The 18,550-nt window shown below is 42.7% G+C and overlaps 1 protein-coding gene across 5 annotated transcripts in view; it reads left to right on the forward strand.

Moving 5' to 3' along the window:
• The window catches only part of GLIS1 (GLIS family zinc finger 1), a 198,975-nt gene that overhangs the window by 166,503 nt on the left and 13,922 nt on the right, over window positions 1-18,550 (forward strand). For 4 of the 5 annotated variants that reach the window (XM_065673306.1, XM_065673308.1, XM_065673305.1 and 1 more), the window contains one exon: window positions 8,166-8,316. In XM_065673306.1, coding sequence (XP_065529378.1) covers window positions 8,166-8,316 — 151 coding nt within the window. The remainder of the gene's footprint in view (window positions 1-8,165; window positions 8,317-18,550) is intronic. The other variant, XM_065673307.1, reaches the window with a different exon arrangement.

The following is an 18,550-nucleotide window of genomic DNA, read 5'->3' on the forward strand; positions in this document are numbered from 1 at the left end:
GACAAAGGCACGCAGCCATAAGGGTTTCCAGCTCTTCAGGAGCTGCAGAAAAGTTGATGAGGCTGTGTATTATCATGCACTGTGTGGTTGTAACAAGTAATATGGTGATGTATGAATGGAGCAAGGCTTGAATGTGAAATGTCAAACATGCTGGTTTAATTATCTTTTCTAGTATTTAATCTTTCTTTCATTCCTTCTTGTCCGTCTTTTCTTTCTGTGGGTTGAACAAGAGCTGGCCCCTTTCAGGGACCTTAGGCTGTTCCATACATTTTATAGGAAGAGAAAAAGATGCTTCCATTCCCTTCTGCAGAAAATAACATCTAGATTCACAACTTTTGAACCTCAGTGGAGGCTCCCAAATCGGGGATGTAGCAATCTCAGGTTCTTTGTTTAGCCAGCTCAGAGAAGGAGGCACTCTCAAAGGCCATGAGTTTAATGTGATCTGCCTCACCTTGTAAAGGCACTCGTATCCCTCCACTGACTGTAGAGATTAGTGTGAGGAACCTTTTATTTAGGTGTTTTCCTCTCAAATCTCTTTCTGTCTGTATAACTATTTATCCCCTTTTCTAATTTTCATACTTATTCTTGGCTTCAGCAACATTATCTATCAATCATTGCGTTACAGAGCCCTTACTTTGGGAGGGGGGGGCTTTTACTTTTCTTGATTAATTTTGAACATGCAACTTTCAGATGATGTTCCATGAGAAAAATACATACCTAGACATTTACTTGGTGTGCTTTGTGGAACCTGCTTTTAGAGAACCATTCATATTACTGCCTTTGAAGCTTCTCTAACTGCAATATCCACTTTGGGATGGGTAACCGATACTATGCACAAAACTCTAGACCGCACCATTCACTTGATGAAGAAGCTGTCATTGTGTTTTCTTGGGTGATTCCCTCTCATGTTCCAGATGCATCCCTGTATTTTTAACTCATTTTTTAATGCCAGCTGCACATTGGAAATGGGATGGATGGATGGTGGCATTTTATACCTTGCACGTTGTATGGTCTGTAGAGAATCTCCAGGAAAAAAGATGTAACAGTTCTTAATCGCATTTTCATTCTCTCACTGTTTAACTAATAATGCATACTAAGTTTTGAACAGACTGTTCCTAATCTGGGGACAAGGAATTTGGAGGCTGGTATACTGCATGCTGTGCCTAAGAGAGGAGGACAGTTTGAATCATAAAGTCATAGAATTGTTTGGGTTGGAAGGGACCTTAAAGCTCATCCAGTTCCAACCCCTGCCACGGGCAGGGACCCCTTCCACTGGAGCAGCTTGCTCCAAGCCCCTGTGTCCAGCCTGGCCTTGAACGCTGGCAGGGATGGGGCAGCCACAGCTTCTCTGGGCACCCTGTGCCAGCGCCTCAGCACCCTCATTGTAAAAGATTTCTTCCTTGCATCAAGTCTGAATCTCTCCTCTTTCAGTTTAAAAACATCACCCCTTGTCCTGTCGCAACAGGCCCTGCTAAAAATCTTGTCCCCATCTTTCGTATAGTCCCCATTTATACACTGAAAGGCCACAATAAGATCTCCCCAGAGCCATGTCTTCTCCAGGCTGAACAAGCCTGGCTCTCTCAGGCTTTCCTCACAGGACAAAGTCTTCAGATTGCAGAGCAGAGCCAAGGTGAGACACAAAAAGGCAGGGATGCCATTTTTGAAGACTTTTCTTTCAAACTTGGTCAATATCAGAAAAGTTCAGTGCTATTAAAATCCAACATTATTCATAAAATTATTTAATTTAGAGCTAAATTAACCTTGATTTAAGATGCACTGCATCCTCTTTCAATTCCACTGTGAGGAGAGGCTTGACTTGCTATTACTAAGTAAGTTTTACATTGATTTAGTAACTGAGTACAAGCTTTCCAGCCAAACCCTGGCTTGTTTCTGGTGAGGCTTAGAGAAATCCAATGGTAAACTGGGATTAGAAAACAAAAATGCCTGGTGCTGGTTCCTCTGCACCAAGGGAAGAACTGACGTACTTTATTAATATATTTTGCTTTGAAAGAGCAAAGTAATAAAGTACAAAACATTACTTAGGCAAGATCTTAAAAACTAACCAAGAAATGCATCCTGCTTGACATCTGCTCTTCTTTCTAGTTCAAGTTGTGCTAAAATGTTGGAATGTAACTGGTGAACAGAATGGAGGAGAAAGGGAAATAACCCATCATTCCAGCCTTGTTCCCTTGGGAGCCTGCACTCATGGTTTGTATGTGGCTCCTTGGAAAGTGGCAGAAAGCTGGAGGGACTTGGGGGGATTACTTCCCTTCTCTACCTCTGTCATCTGCACTCTTGAGATCTGTGAGGGCAGCACACGGCCTCTGCTCTCCACCCTCGGCATGGCTTGGCCTCTCACTTCCAGGCAGGACAGGCCAGACCAGGGACGTTTCAGAACCAGAACAGGCTTCACTTAACCTCAGAAATAGCCTCAGATTTCAAGTGACAACAGTAAAACAGGAAGGAAGTTATTTGCTTGCAGATAAACAGACCATCCCTAACCTCTCAGTGTCATCTCTGAGAACTCTTGTGAAATGAAAGGTTTTGTCTGTCACCAACACTGCCTTTCTCAGATATGATTTCTTTGCTGATTATATCAATCCAGCACCAGGATGCTGTAAAAAACCTAGTAAGTCTTCCCCGGTGCTTCCATTGGGTCACCCCATATGAGACCCCATCACATGCACAGTATGAAGTGCCAGGGAAAATAAATCAAGATTTGAAAGACTGTTTTACAGTGAAACAGAAGTTTCTTCCTACTACGTGTAGTACAATTCCATAAGCAAATCTGTTCCTCTGTCATAATGTAGGGTATATAAACTAAAGTGCTGATCCTTACAGAATTAAACCATAAGGACATTCCTGCTGCCACCTCTGCAGCCACTGGCTGCAATGGTTGCACATTTGCTCCTTCAGACAATCAGAGCTAATATTCCTGTAGAAATCAGCTCCAGTAGTCTATACAGGATATTCATGGATAAGTACAGCATATGATGTCCTCTTGATTCCACTTGAAAATATGAAAATGTTCATGGTTTGGGGTTTTTGTTTTGTGTTTTGGGTTTTTTTCCCCCTCCCCTCCCCAAGAAACCACATTATTAATGTGCAGAGCTCTGGGCTTTAGGGATCACTTGGATTCCTGGAGAGTTTCAGTTTTGTCTTTCTCCAAGTTTAAAGCACATTTTAAATATGTCAGGGATGAAAACCAATCCCAGGAAAAATGAAATATTTCAAAAGCTCCCATCCCTTGTGCCTGACTTCAAAGCAGGTTTGTGCTTAGGGTAAGACAGTGAGCAAAAGAATGTTTTGCAGCCAGAAGAACCCATTGTTTCCTTAGAACTTCCTCCTTTTTCCCTCCTCATAACTAAGATGCTTCATGGCTGCGAACATTCAGCTCTAGCTGTGAGCTCGTGTCGCTCTCCCTGCAGAGGAGGTGTCTCCATTGAGGTAATTCCACTCGGGCATTTTCTCTGAGCATGTTTTATTATTGTTTTTCTGGTCTCAGTTAGGATAAAGCTGGGTTAAAAAAAGGCTGCTTGTCACAGATGCCTGAGTACTGCTTTGGCAGCAGATGTTAAGGTTAAAGGCCAAGCCATTTAAAATATTGATTGATGACATATATTTACAAGCTAAGATGGTCAATGCATGGAGAGGCCCAAGGTGCACAGTCCTGAAGTGGGCTGTACTTGCAGAACAGTCATTCCTAACAGCTCCAAAGGCTTCTGTTTGACTTCAGGTACTCAGAATATTATAGCTCACTGCTGAGAAAAAGGAAGAGAAACTGTAATATGTAAAGGGTAGGTGTCAGGATGATGGAGCTAGGCTTTTTTCAGTGATATCCAGTGATAGGACAAGGGGCAATGGGTGTAAACTGGAGCATAGGAAGTTCCACGTTAACATCAGGAAGAACTTCTTTACTGTAAGAGTGACAGAGCACTGGAACAGGTTGCCCAGGGGGGTTGTGGAGTCTCCTACACTGGAGATATTCAAGGCCCGCCTGGACAAGTTCCTGTGTGATGTACTGTAGGTTACCCTGCTCTTGCAGGGGGGTTGGACTAGATGATCTTTTGAGGTCCCTTCCAACCCTTGGGATTCTGTGATTCTGTGATTCTGTAAAAGGAGCAAAATCAGAAGTATTGAAAATTATACTGAGGCTGGAATTGCAACTTCTCTTCTCTCCTTGGCTTCTTCCATTGTAGAGGCACCTCATTTCCTCAAAGGGGAAAAGGGATCTTCATTAAAGACAGCATTTCCCTCCCCTCTTCCTTTCTGTTAAGGCTTGGCAGTGGGAAGGACATCACAGACCCTCATAGCAGCAGATACCTCCTGCTTCCCTGAATGAGGCAGCTCACCCTCTTTCCTGATAAGCAGCCACTGCCAATATGTCCTTCTTAAAGCACCATCTTTGGGCTTAACACCCAGGAACACACCATTGGGCAGACACGGAATCAGTGACAGCAGCTCCAGACTTTGAGGGCCTGGAGTCTGGAATAAAAACATGTCAAAATGAGTTCCAGTAGCAGCATAAATGACTGAGAGCTGATAGCATTCATAGCGCCAAGAACAGTGTGCCCTGCACAGTGCCATGACCACAGAAAGGTCTGTCCCTCTGAGGGATGTTAATGTTCTGTTGGAGTGCCCTTGTTTTGCACTGTGTAAGAGATAACTTTTAACTTCAAGTAAGTACCAATTTGGTTCTCAGTGACTCAACAGAAATGACTAATGTCTCATTGCAGACTCACATGGAATCTCATAGTAAACCCCATCTTCCATTGTGTGTGCCGCATGGCCCTTGAAGCACTCTTAATTACAGGCAGACACCCCTTGCAAGCGAAGCAAGTGAACAATAGGGTTGATTCTTCATCTATGTTGGCTCATGTTTTGGCTTTCTCTCTATCCAGAAGCTTCATGGGTGGGTGCAGCCCTCACCCAAATGGTAAGCTGTGCAGTCTCAAGAGCCTCTCCACCCAGCCCAGGAGCACACATCACTGTGTCTGATGCCAGCTCCCCCATTCCCCCACTAGCCCTGTGCCTGAGGGACATACACCATACACATTGGAACTGGGTTTGGTCTCAGTTGCTTAGGAAGCACGGCTGATGCAATCATTCTGCTCACCTCTCTGCCCACATGTGTGTCCATCCCCTTCCCCACAGTCTCTTCGGAAACCCATGAGCCAAGCTCAGCAGCATTTGACAACTTCCTCACAGATAATTGCCTTCTGACAAGCTTCATGAGTACTGGCAGCTGGCTACCAGAGAGTGGCACCCAAAATCCGCCGCGGGAGAGGCTCAGCTGTGACACATGCTGCCTTGGCAGCAGGCAGCACACGTGGAGCACCACATCTGGCAGTGTCACAGGGGCCAGCTGGGTTTACCCTCATCGTGTGGCAGGCTGTTGACTGGGTGATGCTATGGAGAGGGGTGTCAGTGCGAGGGGAGCCGCAGCTTCTGGGGTGAGGCAGCACAAGCTGCGGTGTGGAAGGGGGCTGAGGGGATGTGAGAACAAGAGACTCCATGTGTCAAACTGAGTGTGAGTGAAGGCGCTGTGGTAGGTAAAAGATGTAGGAAGGGGAAAACTCATTGATGAACAAACCCAGCAAGCTGCAGCACACACGTGCTCCAAGCAGGGACCTTTTCCAGAGGAGTGTGATCAGTAAGGCAAAAGTTGGATAGACTCAGGGTAGATGGAAGAAACACTGCTTTATCCAGGAGAGGAGGCCCAAGCTTTACTCTTCAGAGCCAACAGTGGGCAGATGGGTGAACTCCTCTGCATAGTGGCTGGGTATGACAGAAACTAAGGGTGACAGGGATTATGGTTTCATTTGGTTTTCTGATGAGGAGGCTTTGAGTGCATGGGATCATGCAGGACTTGGCTCCTGGACATGTGGATGTGGGGAGTGTTTCTCTTTAACATCTTCTTGCTTCTCTAGAGGGGTATGCTGATTGTCAGTACTCTGCTACTCTTTCTCATCTACCTCAAGCAAAGAACTGAACTGTGCTCAGCAGCTGCAAGAGTAAGGAAGGGGCCAGGAGAGATACCTTTAACGTTTGTGAACTGTTCTGGGGTGGGAATGTAAGGTAAAACATTGGAGTGTGTTTACTGGCCACCACACTGCTAAAACTATTCTGAGGGGTTTTGAGCTTTTTGTGTGAGTTACTGACAGGAGCCAGTAATAGTCTGCCAGCCTTAGAGAGCTTAAACGTCTTGGTTTAGGTTCAGCAGTTTTCTCCGGGCTGTGCTGCCAATATACCTGCACTATGTGTTGTAGGAGATGCAGCTGAAGTGTGAAATGACACAGTACAGGCAAGGTCAAATTGGTATTTGGCTCATCTTCCAAGCCTGATAATGAATGTATGAACAGTGAGGATCTGGGGGAGTGGAAACTATTGTATTATAAAATGGACTGAAGCCACCAGCAGAAAAATGCCATTTTCACAACATAGCATCCTAGCTACTCACTTACTGTTATCAAAAGAGGCTTTGACAAATAAATCCTAGCATCACCTGGGAACATCTGACTTCTTAAAGCCCCTTCAGTCTGGCTTTTGGTGCAGAAAGCAAGTTGGCTTCACTGGCTGATTGACAAATGTTCTGTCTACCGGGAGACAGAGATGGTGTGGTTCATTTTTGTTGCTTTAGATCTGTCCAGCAGCTGAGGACTCATTGTTCATGAGAGGTTTTTGACTCATCCTAAGTCCCTGACAAAGGTGGCTGGAATCTTGCCTTAGTGGTTCTGCTCTTCAGAAACAGATGCTGACCTTCAGCCGTTGCTTATCTGCCCGGAGGGCTGTCACACATTCCCCACAGCTCCAGATTTTCGTGTTGCCTTCTGGTTGCTCCATGTCACTGCGAGGTTTGGGAGAAGTGCCAGTCAGAACCCTGTCAGTGACACGGGACGCAGCCAGCAGAGCTGGCACGCAGCTTCCTGAACGTGTAGTTCTGCTCGCAGTGAACGGGAGAGGAAAGATGGGTGTACAGGAGGAGAGAATGCAGGCTTCAGAGAGGGTATGGGGTCATCTGTGCTGTATAGCTTGACACTGTGGGACAGCAAGCTTCATTTGCTCCCTACAGCCTTCAGAATACAATGTGAGTGCTTGCTCCATTCCTCTACTGTGTGCAGATTCCCTGGCCAAAACACTGGGAGGTACGTTGTAGGCAAGCTTTAAGAAGAGGAGGAGAAGGGCCGAGAAATAGAGAAAAGAAAGACTAGGTTTTGTCAAGAATTGTGCTGACCAGGAGACAGTCCTCTTTCCCCCCTGTAATAGGGTGGCATTTACAAACAGCATTTGTAACTCTAGGCAGCAAGCACTTCCATGAGCTCCCGTCATTACAGAGACTGGCCCCCAGTTCAGTCTTCATGCCAAAAGTCAGTGTCAAGGCCCTGATCCCTTAGGTCTGTCTTAGTGCATGGCTCACTCTTTAGAAGGGAGACGATAAGAAAAATCTTAATCTAAGAGTCCTGGACAAACCTTCCTCAACAAAGTATGTACTTGAGGGCATGGCAGACACTTGGCTATTGGTGCCTGACTGCCATGGTAGAGGAGAGTAGCCAGAGTGCCCCCCAGAATGGAACATCAACATCCTTCAGTACCTCTGTGTAAACCTTTTGTTTTCATGGTCTCACTAAAAATTTCTCCTGCTTGAAAGTCAAGTTAAAAAGTTTGAAATTACCAACAAAAAAACACCCCCAGGTCCTGACCCCCCTTATGCAAACACAGTGCTCTGAGCTCAGGGTCTGATGTGATGCTGGTATCAGGTACCGCTCTACTGTCAAATGAGCTCCATCATGCTGCAAACAACTGAGCACTGCAGGTTCTCACTCAGAAGTGTGGTAAGGGCAGGGTGGGAGTCCTGCCAAGTCCTGCTGGCTGGCAGGAGGAGTGCTTGCAGGTCTGCAGTCAGAGCAAGGAAGAAGTGGACCACCGGAGGGCTGGAGGAGAGGCGCATGTCAAAATGCCTTGGAACGACTTTGAGTGCTGTTCCAAGCACAGCAGGATTCACTGTCATATGGCGCACCATGTGGGTGACTCCCCCAGCTGAAGTGGGCTGCTGTGTTTGTGTCTTGGGGTCAGGTGGGGGAACAGGGAAGGAGCTGGGGACTCTCCAGGACTTATCTGGATGTTTTCTTGCTTATTTGATTTTGCAATATGCTGTGTGTTCACAGGCATGTACAGTGGCTCCAGCGCTAACCATAACGGTCCCTCACCAGGTATATTGCCACCTCCTCACGACATCCCTTCAAGACACCATCCACTCGACTCTACCCTTTCCAGCCCACATCACCACCAGTCACCGTTGGAGAGTGCCAGGGATGGGTATGTGTGTGAAAGATGATAATGAATGATTAATTGTGTATTTTACTTTGTATGGATGCTGTTCCAATGGAAAACACTGGCCCAAACTGACTCTGGTTTAGAATCAGAATAATCTAGTTTTAAAGAAACCTCAGAAGGTCACATCATCCATCCTCTGTGCAAAGCAGGGCAAACTTTGACTTTTATTCAGAGTTATTCAGGGCCTTGGCCTTGTTTCTCCATCGCACGCAATTGCATTTAGATTCTGTTTTGTCTTTATTCTTCCTTGGTGACTTCTGACAGGTTTGGATAAGTGCAGAGAATTTTTCTCAGCTCAAATGAGAACTCTCTCAAAGGGTAAACCCCCAGACCATGACTCAGGAATAAGGCAGTGTTTGCCTTAGTAAGACTTATTTAGTGTCAGAGCAGCAAGTTTTCTCACTTCCTTGCTCTCTGGTAAGATTTTCTGTAACACATTTCTCAACAGCGGGCATTAACCAGTGAGATCCTAAGTAGGGAAGAGTGTATTATGACTCAGATACATAGATTGTGTTGCTACAGTATTGACTGCATTGCATTGCTACGGTATCTCACAGTTCTAGAGTACCATTTGCTCAAGGATATCATAACATCTCAACAGTAAAGAATCTCTGTAAGCCACAAAATTATGCTGTAATCTTTTTGCTCAGGCTTTTTTTGGCACCTAGCCTCATGCAAATTAAACATCAAACTTACAGTTTTATTTCCAAGCACTTGGGACTGGGAGGGGACTCTGATTTTGCTTTACTGATGGGAACTTGGGATACAGAGAGATTCAGGGATTTTTGTTCCTAAAAATACTTTGGGGTTCTTTACTGAATACAGCAACTGAATGTAGAGTTTTCCCATCCTAGTCCAGTCACTGACCCATCCCCCTTTCAACAACCTTAGCTTCTGTACCCTGTTCCTCGGTCAGCCATCTCTTTTGACCTATGCCAGTAGCAGGTACCAGTGCTCCCTCCCAGTGTGTGATGCTCACAGGAATGGACTTATCCTGTCCCTGTCACATAAGGTGCCTATGCCCAGCCCTTTTCCTTCCCTGCCCTGCCACCCACATTCCCAGCTTTGTATTTCCTGTTGGTGGGCTCATGCCCATGGCAGAGTCATGGGCAACAGAAGGCATTGGGAATGCTATTTAGATGGAAATTACACTAGGTACATACAAAGCTTTCTGTAGTGGAGAAGGCAGTGAGCACAAATAGGAAGAATAGAGACAGTCCAGAGTGAAGGTAATCCATGAGCAGAATGGGACTACTTGAGGCCAGGGGAGTAGGATCCTTTCCTCTCAGTGCTCCCCAGTGTGTTGCTCAGCTGTTTCCTCTTGGAGCTGGTTCCTAGGGGAGTTAAGGCAAAAAATCCCAACAAAGTAAAGAATAAATAATGAAGTAAAGATACACTATGGGAAGGATTTAATAGGCTGTCAGGGAGGTGGGTTTGTTTCTGAGGTACATCCAGGTACCGTTCATAAGAAAAGCAAAGACTTGACCAGAATGAGGGCAACAGTTTTCCAGTTTGAGGGGCCTGAAGCTCACTGATAAATTCTTGCTGCCCTTCATGTCTCCATTCCAGAAACACCATGCTTGAGTGAGCTGAGTTTCTCACTGTGCTCCTGCTACAGCATTTTGAGCATTTGCTTAGACCAGAGGTGATGCCACCATTGACGTCTGCTGTTTTCAGGTCTACTGCAATCACTGTTCTTAGAGGAGACAACAGTGCTGATTATTATCCCAGTGCCTATACACCTACGTAATGTAAAGTCTTTGCAGAAACACCACGGTTAATATCCTATGACAAAATGTAAGAGTGAAATGATAACGGATTTCTAACCATGATCCATTATGGAGAAAATGGAGAGTGGCATGTATTTTTGAATGGTTATTTTAAAACAGGCTATCTAGTTACATGACATAATTACATGGAAATTTTCAGCATCTCAAATATCCTTTTTTAAACTCAAAATAATCCACATTCAGCATCGTCATACCCAGTCCAAGATCCTTTTGCTGTCTCTAATTGTTTATGCTTACATTATTAATGACCGCTGAAATAAAGCCCACGCATGACACTTCAATTGCAAGTAGAGAAACTTAGTGTGAACTAATAGGCCTTGAATTTCATTTTGCACAGTTTTGTTTAAAGCATTCATCCATTTAACTGGGCAAAATCACTTAATAATCTAATACTTGGAGCCACTGAATTGTAGAACTGTTACACTTTTGCCAGTTCATAGCAGTATGCCATTACTCATCTGAAATATATATGTTCTACAATAGGAAAGAAACACCCACCACTGCCTTTCTTCATATTGGCTGCTTTCTGGCACACACAGAATGTTTTGCCTCATTTGTCAGCTGTCTCAGCATTCATGTTTAAGTAAATGCAAAGAATTTCTATACTGTGAATCAGTCCGATGACAAGCCTGGATTGCATAGTTTCAGTCTGTGGAATGAACCAAATGATTATTATCAAGAAATCTAATTACTGAGTCATCAAATATGCATGATGCCAAAAACTACATGAAGCAGAGTACAAACAGTCTGCTCCAGTTTGACATAAGATTCCGAATTTGATTTAAAGGGGTTTTCTTATTCTTTTAAAAAAGCCCTCTGTTATACCACCCTTTGCCAAAGTCAATACCAAGTGCAGCAGTCAGTTTTCCAAATGGTTTGCTAAGACATTTAAATAGTTTGACAAAATTATCTAATTCACTTGAAAATGTTCTACCAAAATCTGACTTCATTACCAAATGTATTTATACTGGCTTTATACAATACAGAGAGTATTTTTTCAACTTCTGGCATGAAGTGTATGCTAGACCACAATTTTTACTCATATTGATACTAATTAAAGTGTGTGACTGAGAAATTCTTTGGCACCCAGAAAGTGGGTTTGTCATAATCCAGCTTTAAATATACATTTAATTTTTATTTCAGGTAGCAAAGGTTTATTTTAGCATTTCTTGTAGCCCGTGCCATGTGTAACGTCTAACCCAGTTTCACTTTGCCCATTGCAAAAATAGTCTGGTTTGATTTGTAGCAGAATGAAGATAGAAAAACAGCTTTTGGTATTAAATCTTAGGTGAATGTTGCACTTGGCTTGCTTTCTACTATTTTTTTAGCTGTTACTATCTAAGTCATTTTAAAATGTGCTTAATTTCAAGTGTAAACCGTCTCTGTAAATTCCAGTTTAGACTATTTAGTGTGATAAATTATCAGCTTAAATGAAACTGATAGGAATAAAGTTAAGTGAGGTTGAGTGGTGGCATCAAGTTAGGGATTTGCACCAATTTAGCTTAATGACCTAACAAGGTCACTTTGTAGGATCTGAACACGGTCCCTCTATATGGGACTGAGGCCCTCTGTCAGTTGTATTGCCCATAACAAACAGCACTCATGTTCTCCAAAGAAGCTGAGGGTACTGACAAATAATCACTGTGTTGGGAAGGTCGATGTGTCTCCAAGGGAAAGGAAAGTGAAACTATTTTTTGTATTCCATTTCTGCTCTGTAAACACAACAGTACATGAAGAACAAGTGGGATTAAGACATCTGTGATGTCCATAGGTGATGATTAATGAGAGCTCTGAATCTAATCTTGTGAGTCTTTAATATAAGGGATTAAGTCATCAAGGTTAGAGGAAGGAGCTTACACAATCTCTTTTGCTGGGGTTCTCACCAGCTAACTGTAACCAGCTCAAACTATGTTCCAGACCCCCCTGAAGAGCCACTTAACCTATACAAAAATCACAAGAAACAGGATTTCGGAACAATCAAGTGAAAAGAGACATTTTAATCAGGCTGCTTAAACATCAGTTTTGTTTGCTTGCTACTTAGCACCTGTTAAGTCAAATACTATAGAAACACTTTAATGTAAAGAGTTCTCTGTTAACAGTTTAGTCCTTCCTTTCTCTTTACATGAAGTAACAGCAGGTACACAGAGCTTCCCTTCTTGCTCAGCCAGGGAACACCAGATTTGAAATTCCTGATACGTTTAAGGTTGAAAACAAATATGCAAGATAAAATCTTGGTGTGTTTGATTTGTGTATACAACTACCATGTTACACATTGGCAATAAGAGGCTGTAAGCCGGCTCCTACCCCTGTTTAAGCCCTTGTAACACACATTGCCAGGACCCCCACAGGTGCCTCCATTTCAAAGCAGAATGTGGTCCAGCCCCCTCTACCTGCTCTCAGTGAGCTGCAGAGCTGGGAGATAATGATGGCATATAAAGGGTTTGGTGGGTGCTTGCTCATCAGATGAGAAGACACTTAGGCTGTGGCTGTAAGAGTTTCAGTGCTTTTTGCAAGCAGCCAGTTTTCTGAAGCATGATTGTTTCTGGGATAAGATTTAAGAAGTCACCCCAAAACCAGTAAAAGAAATGGGGGAGATTCTTCTCTATGCTATCTCCTTGAACTGGCAGGATCCGGGCCAGGTAGGAAAATATATTTGTATACCTAATTCTCATTACTTTAAGAGATGGGTGTTTTAACAACTTACGTCTAACTTCTACTAATCTTTACATTTGTGAGCTCATGTAAGTGAGTAGGAACTCATGGCATGTTGCTAGAACCTTTGTAGGAAACAAACTTTTACTTTCTAAAAGTACTCTGGAGAATGAAATTCCTCCACAGTTCTTATAACAGTTCCTAGGACCAAGCAGATACATCATTCATTCATTGTGTACTCCGCTGGAGAATACTCTTCATTTATAATAGAATACACAAGTCAGTGTTTTAGTCTTTCTTTCAAAAGCACTAAAACCAATAACAAGAAACAGATATCTCTGACAGCTGAAAACATTTTCAATGGAGGAAGCCAAGAACCCATCATAATTTATCTCAGTGTTATGGATCTGAGCACGCAAAAGGGGCATCAGTACATCTGTCCGAAGAAAGAACAATGTACAGGTGTGGAGCTGAGGTTCATGTAACAAAGAAACTCAGTAATTAAAAGCATCTGGTTTGAAACCCCAAGTCGTTTATCTCATTGTAGAAAATGTGATCAGAATTCATTTATAATCATGTCCAGATAGGCCTATACAGTTTCCACCTTCCCCTTAAAGCAAAATTAGCATTAGCATAGGATTACTTCAAAAATACATGGTTAAGAATAACTTAGTGCTTGCTTGTGGGGTAAAGCAGTGTTTGGCCACCAGCAGAAATAGCCGGGCATGTATTTCATTTGTGTTTCTAGAAAGGCTGGACTGACATTCATTAGAGCACCTTCATCAGTTTATCTGAAAGCTGTAAGCAAAGCTCTCTTAGAGTAAGAAATAAGACAGAAGAAGGTGGGAGGTTAAAGGAGGTGGTCAGAGTAACTCAGAAGGCATTTAATATGGATTCAGCCACAGCTCTTCAGCATCGTGTTAATGATTTTAGCCATTACTGGTTTTATCTGTAAAATTTACACTTAACATCTGTAATGCTGATTTTTTATTTTATTTCCTTCATATTTTGTTTTACTCTCTAAGCAAAACTTTGCAGTTAGATGCAGACCCTATACACCAAACGCAGCAATTTATCACAGTAGAACAAGTGATTCAGTTATTTTAACACCTCCACTATTTGGTATAGTGCCTTTTAGACTCTAAACTTGAAGGAAGCAGACATCAGTTACCTGTACAGCACCTACCTGCACCTGGAAGCATCCTGCTGCATGTCTGCCAGGGAATAATGACCTGAAATGACTGAAGTAAGATAGATCAGTCAAGCATGCAATGCATGCCGGATAATACGGAGTAGACGATACCTGTGTTTGATTGCATGTCTTTGTAATTGACTTCCTGGCAATCATTTGAACCTAAGGCAGTGCTCTTTATTGAAATCCATTTGATGTTTCTTTGACCACATTAATAAGGATTTTTTTACGTTCGAAATCTATTTTCCTGCTAGATTGTTAGCAAGAATAAGTTTTCAAATTTCCCTTACAGTGGCTTCCACTGTAGTGATTCATCAGCTTTATTGCAAAGGTGATTGAACGCACCCTTATGAAAAAAAATGTCTTTTAGATGGGCACAGTTCCCATAATGATCACTGTGATTAACTCTGCAGAAATTGCACATACCAGGTCAGAACAATCGGGAGATATTCATGTAACAGAAGAAAATGTGTTTGTGTATATGAGTTTGTGTAGGTAATGAAATGCATCACAAAATACTGAGTTATGTTTTACACTTAACTACACTCTTGCATGTGTAGATGGTAGAAAAGATTGTGAGTATCTCAGAGAGGCACTCTGTACCACACAGAAAGCCCCTGAATGTACCAGGAAAGGACCCCTTTGGCTCCTGTGTAATTTTGAACCCAAAGCTGGTTTCATATCACTGTTATTGGTATTATTAAAAACATTCTAAAGCAATTAAATGACCTAAGACTCTTCAGTCACATTAAAGGTCCAGTGGATAGTGTTCTCTAGAATGTTTATGAAGCCCTTCTTATTCCTCATCGCTCCTAGCTCCTGCACTCATTTGACACTGCTTGGAGTGTGGGCGAGGGAAGATATAGAACTGTATTCAAGTGATGCAAGACAGTATTCTGAATGAAAAATAGTATACTGTATTTATCTAGAAGCTAGGGAAAGGCTGTCATTGCCTCAGTCCTACTTTAAAGATGGGACATGCAAAGATGTGTCACATACCGCATTAGTAGCAGCGCCAGGGATAGATCCCGAGTGTCTCAACAGCAGCCACCTATTTGAGCTGGCCACGAGCAGAGGGAGAACAGAGAAAACCAGAAGCACAACACCAGGAACAGTGTCATGTCTTGCAGCCATGGAGCGGAGACTGAGGCCTTGTCAGAAGGGCAGCGTGTCACAGCCCAGTGACTTGTTTGCTCAGTGTTTATACAAAAGGGTAATAAAACGCAATGATGCCCGGCAAGGTGATCTGCCTTGAAGGATTTATTATATATCAGGGAGGTGGGGGGAAGAGGAGAAAGGAAGAAAGAGGGAGAGAAGGGAAAGATTCCTTGCATTCCAGAAACGTAGCCAGGGGCACCTGGCAGTGATTAGTGCAAAGGTTCACCGGGCTTCAGATAGAGTCCGGCTTACAGAAAAAAAGGGTAAAGAAAGAAGTGAAGGGTATAACTGTTTCCTGAGCATGTGCTGACAGAAATTCCCGGAGGGCAAGACCCAGAACAGAAACACGTGGCAAGAGATTGGGCGCTATCCAGAGACCAGATTAGCAGAGCTTTACACATCATTTTTAATATTATGGGAAGAGATGAAAATCAGTGCTCACTTTTTTTTTATTTTCCCATTAAAAAGCATAATCTCCTGGTCCTGGAACTGAATTGGACTTTCTCACAATATACGTAACTGTAATGCTTGGGGGAGAGGTTTTATGAATGAAATGGTTGGAGGGCTGGAGTTTAGGGTAGAACCTGGTTTCATGGAACATCTCGGTATTTGTAACTAGCTGCAATGCTGCACTAGGCAAGATAAAACACGCAGCTGGTTTGCTTTGTGCTTCTTACCCTCATGCTTTATATATACTTTTCCTAATCATATGAGTTAAACGTAATTCTCAAAATCAAGATTGGTACAATGATGTGCTATGCATGAGAACTGTATTAGAGAATGGTCTTATAACCCAAAATATACCAAAACTATGTGAGATAAGGGACAGATGGTTTTCAGCCTGGATTTGGTCCTGTTTCCACTGAGGCCAATGAGATACGGGTTGAGGTTCTTTGTCTAGCTGAGGAATCTGCCAATCGAGCCATCACATCATCAAAAAAAAAGTTTTTCTATTGGAAACATCCCTATCTTAGATATTTCTGGTTTGCAGCTACACTTCATTCCCAGCTATTCAAGAATCTTGGTTTGAAATAATTTTCCTTATTTTATAATTTTCCGTTCCATTCAGTCTTTAATAATTAACTATCCTGTATGTAGGTTTTGGCTGTCAAGAGACAATCGACTAGATCATGAAAAGGCTCATCTTAAATCAGCTCAAAATCTGGCTTTACAATTTCTTGCTCTGTGCTCTATGAACAACTCTTTAACAAAGACTGCCTAAAGCAAAGTCTAAATCTGTCTGTTCCTCACACTAAGTTCTGTGGGTGAATATAGAAGATGCATCTGGGTATCTTGTCAGAAAGCTCAGAAAAGTCAATGTGGACATGTATTTTTTGGTTCTTTATGTTGCAATAATACTGGAACAAGACATTTGTTGTGCATTGTGAAGATACACAAATTCTGATACATCTCTGCCTGCTTCAGGAAGCTGAAAGCGGTGGCAGGGTAAGTAGTTCTAAAAGAAAGGAATGGTCTTTCAGATGTCTTTTCTATAGACCACTGCTAGCCCATGGCACACCTAGACAGTTCCTTCACATTGACCTTAGTTACCAGTTAGTATGAACTTTCACTGTCCAAAATACATTGTTAAAACATGACCACAACAAAATTCATGTAAAAGTCTTACTTGGATTCTGTTTGAGATTTCTGAAGGCATGCACTTTATAGAATGAGAGAAGACGGATGAGTTTCCATGTTTTGACTTTTACTTTTCTCTTTGAAAAAACCTTGTGTTAAGATCAAGTTTCTGACTATTCCCATTGATGTGAGTGACAAATACTTTGCAGTAGAGGTGAGGAATTGGCTCAGTGTCTATGTTTAACACTTTGTTTAACAACACACCATGGGCAGTATCCCCTCTGACTTCCAGAGCTGTCCTTCGGAAGCTGAGTGTTTGAAGACAGTGTTTAGTGTGGTGCAGAATGTGCACAGTCTCATGGACAGGGTATGTTACCAAGTTAGGATCAGTTGTTCCAATAGTTTTCTGTCAGTTGTATTGCTGAAGGTATTATAGAAACAAGATTTTTCTGATTAGTCCCCTTACTTAATTGTCTGCTGATGCATCCTCAGGAGAGGAATGCATTAGCTTTGCAATTCCACCTGAAATCATAGGTCCCTCAAGACTAGTATTATGTCTTCAGCGCCATCCTACACATGGTGCTTCAAAGGGAGTTTGAAAAAACCCACAATACCTGGTCAATCATGTGAAGTTGCATGATGAGTGAAGAGAGAGAATTCCTCTCTGCCTCCTTGGGCGATCAGTTTACATCCTGAAGCACAAGATTTGATTACCCCTTGCTTAGCATGGAAATATTGGTTTTGGCCATTAAATTATTCAGTCCCTTTTTAAAAACTAGGTATTTTGTTTGATTCTGTGCCTTCCTGTGGCTATGAACGCCACAGACCGGGGCATGCTGTGTGAGCTAAATGTTCCTTTTGTTTCAAGCCGACCTGCTTCTCTCTGTGGTGCATGCCCTGTTGCTCCCGTTTCTTGGACAGACTGGAGAGAAAGCTGGCTCCTCCACAGCACCCCTGCAATCTGAAAACCTGCATTTTAAATACTCTTCTGTTAGTGGCATGCTTCTAATTGGGCAGTTCTACTTTAAAAGAAAACCCTGTCTTACTATTCCACTATGTCTTGAACTGGTTTTAACTCTCATAACTTTAATGCATCAAAACTGAACTGGTTTTACCACTCTGTGGTAAACAGTCATTAACAAGAACTGCACCCAACAGTGCAGTTCCCTTTCTGTTATTATTGCTCAAGAAAGCTGCACATTATTCCTACACGACTGCTGTTCCCAAAGATACTGTAAATTCAAACCCAGCCAACACATGTAAGGAACGCAGACTCATTGGTGACCACCTCTCTGGATGACAGGGATTGAGAAGTACCCACTGTCATAAAGTACCAACAGGGATTTTCAGGTGGAAAAGCTTTTCTACTTGCATCAAATGTTACAGACAGCAAATTCGTTAGCAATGCTAGTTTCATCAGTAGGCAACTGGAAATCTGCTGGATTCAGTAAGGGTTTGTTAAGTAACTTCCTTAGTGTCTGTAGCAGCTGATGGAGAGGAACAAGGTAAATGCATGGTTAACAGCTTACCTTTCATATGAGGGACATATGGTTTCTGATAACAGAGTAGTAAAAGCCTTGCAGTGGGTTAGTTTGTTGTTTGAGTTACTAAGTGTTTTACCATGAAGCATCCTTGTAAAACAGGGTTTCACCCCTCCAGCTAAATCAGCAGTGCCAGCAGTCTATAAGAACTGTTGATTGCTCTTAGCTTAGTCACAAAGTTAGGGACATAGCAAAAAGATTTACGCTCCTGAACAGAAATACTCCATTGAACCTTGAATTTGATGAATTAAGGAAGGATAAGGAGGTTTTTTACATGTGTGAGAGTATTTATTTATAAATCTCTC

Source organism: Lathamus discolor, chromosome 3 (assembly GCF_037157495.1).
Source record: "Lathamus discolor isolate bLatDis1 chromosome 3, bLatDis1.hap1, whole genome shotgun sequence".
NCBI lineage: Eukaryota > Metazoa > Chordata > Aves > Psittaciformes > Psittacidae > Lathamus > Lathamus discolor.